General features: G+C 41.0%; 1 protein-coding gene across 2 annotated transcripts in view; it reads right to left on the reverse strand.

The window, feature by feature from the left end:
- The window catches only part of LOC117950663 (guanine nucleotide-binding protein subunit beta-4), a 26,235-nt gene that overhangs the window by 4,230 nt on the left and 13,643 nt on the right, over window positions 1–8,362 (reverse strand). The window contains exons 6-12 of one of the 2 annotated variants that reach the window (XM_034881964.1): window positions 6,656–6,670; window positions 4,077–4,140; window positions 3,460–3,622; window positions 2,689–2,755; window positions 1,986–2,187; window positions 718–934; window positions 4–256 (exon numbers count right to left, since the gene is read on the reverse strand). In XM_034881964.1, coding sequence (XP_034737855.1) covers window positions 150–256; window positions 718–934; window positions 1,986–2,187; window positions 2,689–2,755; window positions 3,460–3,622; window positions 4,077–4,140; window positions 6,656–6,670 — 835 coding nt within the window. In that variant the 3' untranslated portion in view covers window positions 4–149. The remainder of the gene's footprint in view (window positions 1–3; window positions 257–717; window positions 935–1,985; window positions 2,188–2,688; window positions 2,756–3,459; window positions 3,623–4,076; window positions 4,141–6,655; window positions 6,671–8,362) is intronic. The other variant, XM_034881965.1, reaches the window with a different exon arrangement.

Below are 8,362 nucleotides of genomic sequence, written 5' to 3' on the forward strand. Positions count from 1 at the left end.
GGGCAGGTCGCCAGCACAGAGGAGAACTGGGGAGGAGTGGAGAGGATTTTGACTGACACAGTGAGCACCCCTCAGGTCCAGCCCAGAAGATGAGTTGGGATATGTAGGGTGGGGTTGTGAAGGAGGAAGTTGGCGGGCAGAGATTGAGATTAGTTCCAGATTCGGAGGAAACTGTCCCAGGAGCCGGTGGCCACGGCCATGCCGTCTTCTGTCACCCCTAAGCAGCTCACTCTGTTGTCGTGGCCCGCTAGCACACCTGGAGGTCAAAGAAAATAAACCAGATTCAAAAGGTCGATCACTAAAAATCTGCAACCCAAATTCAAAAGCCTTTCATCAATTTATTACTTAGAAATGACTGCTTATGTCACAAAGCTGAAGACTTTACAGTTAAACGGTCCGTGTTCAAACTATTACATTGCAATGCAATTTCAACCTACTACTCATTTATCTATTAACATCTTTTTTAGGATGCAACTCATGCGTGTTATTAGAGGTAAATCCATTGGTTGATTAATTGATTTACAGAACAATTACTGCCAACTATTTTGATAATCCATTATTAATATATCATAATAATTATTCAAGCACAAATGCCAAAAATTCCACTTCCTAAAGTGTATTAATTCGCTGGTCACTGTCCAAGAAAACGAGACGGTCGGATGATCAGTCATCTAAAATTGAAAAAAAAATTACATTAAGACCTCAGATGCCTTTTACCTGCACGCTCGCCTTTCAGAGTATCCCAGACATTACAGTTGAAGTCATCGTAGCCGGCCAGGAGCAGTCGGCCACTCTTGGAGAAAGACACAGAGGTGATGCCGCAGATGATGTTGTCATGGCTGTACATCATCAGCTCCTGGTCGGCCCGCAGGTCAAACAGCCTGCAGGTGGCATCATCTGAGCCTGTGCCAAAGGCATTCCCGTTGGGGAAAAACTGCACGGCAAAAAGAAAAGTCAAGCCGAAGTCAGGAAAGAGTTGTTACACCATCATATTAGGTTTTTTGAGGCACAGGGCTGGGGCCTTTGGGGAGAGGTTTTCTTTAAAGAGGCTTATTGTTTTCATCACAATAAAATGTTCATAAAAGCAGTAAAAGTCTGGCACGTTACACCAACGAAACAACCACATGTCACAGGTCATTTGTTTGTGGGTAATTTAACTTTTCCAACATATTGCTGCATTCACCCAACATAGTAGTATTTTATTAGTGGCTAATGAAAGGAGATACAAGTCTTTAAAAAAAAGTTTAAGATAATGTTGTTGGGCATTTTCAGACCTTTACTTTGATAGGAGAGCTGAAGACATAAGAAAGACAAAAAGGGGGGGGGGGGGGGGGGGGGGGGGGGGGGGGGGGGGGGGGGGGGGAATGACATGCACTAAAGGGCTGCAGGTTGGAGTCGAACCCCGGCCTGGAAACTCATTGAATGAGAATGTGTGTTCAAACTTTTGGCCTGTACCGACCAATAACGACCACTATGACACAGTGTTGTAACATTCAGCAATTTTAGTTGCTTAAGTTTCAATTTTGGGTTCTAATTCTGTGCCATGAAATTATTAACTTCTTCCATTGGCCAAAACTACGTTAACCCTTTCCTTGATTGGGTTACAGCTGCAAAGCAACGGCGACAGACACAGGATTTTAAACCTGTTTTAAGCCCTTTTAACCTGTAAGTAACTTAAATATTAGAAACACTGAAGCAGAACCAGAAAACTCAAGAGGTTATGAATTTGGTGTTGCCCCATTATTTCTGTGACCAGGAAGTGTTTTGGACTTTCAGAGATTCTGTCCAATAAATAAGCGACCGGCATCTAGACTGTCTGGCAGTGCGTCTGTGGCACAGGTGGTGTGTGGCCAAAGGCTGAAATTGCTACAAGCTTATGTAAATGATCGAAGTAAAGTAATTAGTGGGTAAAGTGGGTAAAAGCGAGCGAAAGAGTGAGAGCGAGAGAGAGACTGTGTGTCTGTGTTAGGGGTTTCAGTACTCACGGTGACGGCGTTGATATCGGACACGTGGCCAGTGAAAGATTGCCTGCACATGCCATCACGTATGTCCCACAGCTTGGAGGTGGCATCACAGGCTCCTGACACAAAGGTCTTGTAGTCTGGGCTTAGAGACAAACTCATCACGTCTCCTGTATGGCCGGTGAAGGCAGTGGCCTGCTGGCCAGTCTCTATGTCCCACAATGCACTGCAAGAAAAGCGGTAGCGTTAAGGTATGACTGTCCTTTGAGACTATAAATGCTTTTATATAAATTGCCACATTCAGACAATAATCACATATTATCAAAGACATACTAGCTCCTTTATTAAAATCATTTTCTGATTTATGTGAATTATTACAATTTTAGTGTCATTATTAAAGGGCTTTTTCCATCTGGATCTTTATACACCTTTTGTAGAATTATAACTCTGTTTGACTGACAAAGAGTCTGCCGTGGATAATTACTCTCACCTTCTAGAGCTAAGTGTTTTTGTAAAATCCACACACAAAAGGGCATTATACATCAGCCACATGAAGGTAAGATAGTGAGAATAAGAGGATGGATATTTGAGAGAAACTGACATTTTTACATTATGTGGTGGAGCAGCTACAATCTACTGTGTAGCATGGCGACAGGAATATTTCTATAATGTAAAGAGCTTTAAATTATTTAAAGTGTGCAGATAGGAGCAGAAGTTGGTTGCTCACCAGGTGGTGTCTCCAGAGCTGGTCAGTATCTGGTTGTCATCCAAGAAACGACAGCAGGACAAGTAACCTGGAGATAAACAGAGGTTCGACTTCAGAGACGGAGAGCTCCGCCCTGCCTTGTCAGTTCACCTGGGCAAGGCACTTTACTTGAACTGCTCTTATGGTGACCTACCACGACTGAATTTTGACTGCCTTGCTAATGCTTCTTCCCAATGTAAGTTTTAACCCGGGGTGATACAATTTTCCTGTAACCTGTGCTTAGATAGCTGAACGCACCCTTTACCAACATACTATGCTTTGAAAGTTTGAAAAAAAAGTTGCGAAATGGGCATGTTCATCCAGCACAGTAGCCATGTAGCAGAAAACAATGTCCCTCCCCCCTCAGGGATGTGCATGCACTAGAGTAGCACTAGTATATTAGTTCAACTTAGTACTCCGTTCCTAGGCTGAAAAGTGAGACTAATTAAATGTACTGTAAGTACTGATCTAGCTAAGGTTTACCTAACACTTCCATCCAGTGGATAACAACAAAGGCATTGTTTGACTCAAGTTTATACATAATATCTAAAATGTAAAACCACAGTAAGGAAATTGATATGTGTCACATGTATTGAACAAATCTGGCATGCTGCCTTCAGGTTTGGGATATGAGAAATAAGTAACAGTTAAAAGTTAGTTAGCATGATAGAAATAAAAAGATATATGCTCTAGGTTCTGTTGTCAAGAAACGGGTCATTTTATTAGCATTATTTTTGACCGGCCCTGTGTTACCTGTGTGCCCGGGTAGCTCTCGGGTGACACGCACGTTTCCCTCACGGGTCTTCAGGCTGTATATGGAGCAGATGTTGTCCAGGCCACCGCAGGCCACATAGTTCCCAGAGGGGGCGTAGGCGCACGTCATCACCCAGGAAGAACGCAGCGGAATGGCATGCATCTAAGGACCAGGAGAGTATTATTAAATACAACAAAAAGGAAGTAGTGTTCAGCTTTACGGTCAATGTATGTGCTTAATCCAAAATATTGTGTGATACAATTAAGTCATCAGCTGACAAAATTCTGCCACTTTCTCTTTACTACTTGATTATAAAAATCTGAATTTACTTTTTAATAAGGTGAGAGAGTGATATTCTTGGTGTTTTGATAATTGGTCATTTGGATGGTGGCCTGTCGCAGTTCCCAACGTATTAACAGTACTGTTTAAGAGAGGCAGTGCATAAATACAGTCTGTGCTCTAAAAGCAACATCTGGACAGTTAATATGAGCTTGTCTAACCAGATGAGCACATTGTCGATGGCAGAAAACTTTTAAATGTACTGTAACTGATTGATTTTAATGCAACTGTATATGTACACATTATGCATTCTATCATGGATTTTGAATAATCTCACCTTATTTGTTGTGTAGCTGTCCCAGATAATTAGCTTTCCATCTTGTGAGGCACTGACCAGTAACCTAGAAACACATCAAGAACAGCAGCATGACACATGGATCACACATAAACACATAATCTTGGGAAGGAAAAAAAACAAACAATCTAAAATACATGCAAACTTGATTATTAAAAGCAATGAGAGCCAGCAGCCAGCAGCCACACTGTTTTTATAAGTTTTATAAGGTGCTCTGTCTAAGGCATTCAGCGTGAGCTCCTTACTCTTCTCTGCCAGTCCCCATTTCCCACCATCTTCCCTCTTCTTCCCCCTCCTGGTGGAACTCTCCTCATCCAGGGAATCCTCTTTTTTTGTCCCACACCGTGTAATATTCATTAGCCCAGTTATGTAAAAGTCCCTACTGTCGGGTGGGAGGTGGAAGCCTGAAGGGTTGGAAAGCACTAGAAATAAGCTGGGGTGGGGCACATAGACTGTTTACATTGATGGACAGAGCATGTGTGATTTCACCCACTGGTTTGTGGAGATCTGCTATGAGCCGTCGAGTTTGCCGTAACGGGCGCAGCCATCTTGTTTGCAGATGTGGCGATTTTAGACGAGAGGGAGGAGTCATAGACTGTTGGGCGGTGTCTGTGACATTAGCTGAGAGTTGGCAACGGTGAGACAAAAGTAAACGCCAACAAACAAAATTAAGTCTGACAAGAAAAAAGGAACATGGCCAGCCAGCCAGAATTCGTCTTAGGGAGAAAAAGAACTAACTACACTTGGAAAAACTTTCCTTACACAGAAGTGGAAAAAAAAACAATGTGTTGTGGAAAAAGATGGGGAGAAATGCGGCCACAAAAACAGGAAAGAACACCATGAACCTTAAATATCTCAAGCCATTCCATAATGAAATTGAGGTGGCTAAGACGTTAACATAACGTTACTTTCTATTTCAGAAAGCTCATGCCAACTCATGAGGCTGTGGTTAATGTGTTTCATTTTAACATTAGCTATAAAACGTTAGCCACTGGAGCTTAAAACAACTGAGACAAACGTGTGTGACTACCGTGTATGTGTGTGTGTGTGTGTGTGTGTGTGTGTGTATTTGTTTGAGAGATTGTGTGAGTACTTAGTCCTACCTGACTGACTAATTGTGTGCTAAGCATCCCCTGCTGGTCAACATTTTGGTTATGTATATACTACTAGGCACTTATGCTGTAATTGACAGCATTAAATAGAATCGCATTACAAAAAAAAAAAAAAAAAGAAATACAATTTTCAACTAAAAGTAGACTAAATGTTGTCCATTTTCGTTGACTAAAACTAGACTTAAACAGTCATGGATAATTCTGACTAAAATGCTCAGACTTTTAGTCGACTGAAACTTGATTAGACTAAAAAGAGTATGAATGTGACAAAAAATTTAAAACAAATGACAGCTTGACACAAAGACTAGATTAAAACAGGCCGCCAAAAACACTAATTAAGAGCATAAACTCCTACTAAAAATGTTTACTGAGGTAATAAATCAAGTGACAAGCGAGTGACTTTCTCATCGACTTCTACAGAAACAGACCTCCTTTTGCACACACACACACACGTTGCGCCCTCTGCTGGCATTCAGATAGAATGCAGGTTTAAGGCCCTTCCGCATTTGCAATACTTCACCGAAACGGATGCTTTGGCCATTAGTATTTACAGTCAATGGTTGGGCAGCAAGAAGGGACAGCCAAAAAGGGAATCTAGAGAAGATAGTGAAGTAGAAACAGTCGATAGAGTGAGAGTTAGAGGTGGTGCAAATGCAGAAACAGCTGGAACCCCTACCTCCCTTCCTAACTGGGTGTTTCCCTCTCTCCAAGGACAGGAAGTGGTTTGACGGTGCTATGCTACAATCAAGTGGAGAGCCATCACGCTTAAATGTCAGTGGCTGTTTACAAAATAAACACTGACCTCTTGCAGGGTCACCCTGAGGGTGCTAGGCACACACACACATACACACATACACACACATTTAAACAGCCTATGCATCATAAGTTGCAGGTAATACCAGTAGGTTTTACGGATTAAAAAAGAAACCATAATTTGTTTAAACAGAACAGTTTGAAGAACAGGTTAAATCTACAAATTTGACCAGAAAAACAGAAATACTTTTTGGCCACACCATCTTCCAGTTAATTTTCTATCAAATAAAGCTAGTGCACAACATGCATACTACAATTCTTGGTGCTCATAATTGCAGGAATTCCATTTAAAAAAGCAGTTTGTGGGTTGTGCATTCCAATTTGGACTCACTGATAAATTGTGAATCATCACCTTTGGAAAAATTTAACTCTAAGAAAAGATTTAAATCTTACAAACTGCATCTTTAAGGAAATATTAAATAAGCGGTGGTGGCTGCCTGTCTCTCTGTGCCCAGCTAATATCATTACTGTGCTCTTAGTGAGGGCGTAAAACAGTACTAGCACTTAGACAGATGTACAGTGGTAGCGGAGGTGGCAGTAGTGACAGTCAATTATGGTGGTATTAGTCATATTAGTAGAAAACTAAGTAGTAGTGGTAGTAGTGATAGTAGTACTGATAGTAGTATAGCCCCACACCTGGGACTGCCGTCACTGCCCCAGTGCATTGCATTGGGAGACAGGTGGACAGAAAGACAGATAAATAGTGACACAGACATATTACACACAGAAATAATAATAACAGTTGAAAATACCTACATTCTAAGGTAATTGTACTTGTGTACAATTTACAGTGACAGATGAAATTTGGTTTCAGTTTGCTGCCAAACCCAGGTTTTGCTACATTGTATAGCCTGGATATTGACTGTCAAGTTGGTGGTAGTACTTAGGAATTACTAATTATGTAATAATTAGGGATGTCCCGATCCCGATCTCGAGATCGGATCGGCCCGATCTTTTCCTATTTTCCCGTGATCGGAGATCGGCTACATTACCTGACTAGTCGCGCCGATCTTACGGTTGACGGTAGTTGCGCAATACAAACCTCCGCGGCGGTGCATGTCAGAAGTGTGGAAGTATTTTACTCTCGCGAGTGAAGACTGTCCTAGAGCATTGTGGTTATTATAACTAAGTATTCAGGTTTGGTTGTCTAGTTCTGTTCAGAACTACGTACGTATTTGTTCATGACTGAAGAATGCTCTTGTTGATTTTGATCATGTTTCAGTGATCATGCTACTTTTAAGTTGCAGTTCCAAAGTTTTGAATTCATTTGACTGAATTCTGTTTACATTTTAAGTTGGATTGAGATGTTTCACATTAATTTACTGAATTGTGAACAGTGATGTAGTGGAGGCTAAACGCTAGTAAACGCCGTTTATGCACCTCTCAAAATTCTGAAATGGCGTTTCCCCACCTCCAAAGTGCGTTTATCCACCTCTGAATAGCCTTTTGTCCCAAAGCCATTCTAAATTAAGCTTCTGTTTTAGTTTCATATTGTTCATTATTAGTTTCATAGGTTGTTAAACCTAAGACAAAGTCTATCATATTGCGCTGCATTACTGTCAGTGTCTCTTGCGGTGTTTGGGGTATAGTGCCCCCAACTTCGCCTTCCAGGCAGCGCTAGGATTGGGCAATGGTTTGGTGCCTTGAAGTCACGGTCGCAGCGCTGCCTTGAAGTCTACGTTGGGGGCTTATAACATGAAGAACATCGCAGGTACGGTAAACGTTTCTATGGTAACAGCACGTTGTACCAATCAGAACCGTTGCTGTTACGTTTAGGATTGTAGGTAATTTAGGTTTTCTACGTAAGATAGTGGATAATTGTTTTTCTTATAATGTTACAAGGTTGATATCATACAGACTTCTAGCTTCATCAGGAGCAGAAACTGGGTCAGTCTACCTGGGATGGTTTATACATTATGGTTGATAATCTAAATTCATGTGGAGAAAATCAATGGGGGTTTTATATAAACTGTAATCACCAACTATTTTGATAATTGATTAGTTGGTTTGAGTAATTTTTTTAAGACAACTGTAAAAAAGGTCTTTGATTCCAGATTGTTAAATGTGAATAATTTACACATATTCTTGTTGTCTCTGTTTTGTCATTTAGTAAACTTTATAGATTTCAACCATATAATTCTTTATTGAGTCTTTTTAACAAGAACATTGATCAATGTATGAATTGAATACTGATTGTGCGACCTATGAGGGAAAAAACAGTGATAAATGACAGCCTATAGCAACGTCATCAGGATCCACCGGTAGGCCGTGGCCCACCTTATCACAGAATTTATAGTTTACCCACCTCTTTTTTTACCACTACACCACTGATTGTGACTATTT

Source organism: Etheostoma cragini, chromosome 9, assembly GCF_013103735.1.
Source record: "Etheostoma cragini isolate CJK2018 chromosome 9, CSU_Ecrag_1.0, whole genome shotgun sequence".
NCBI classification, from domain to species: domain Eukaryota; kingdom Metazoa; phylum Chordata; class Actinopteri; order Perciformes; family Percidae; genus Etheostoma; species Etheostoma cragini.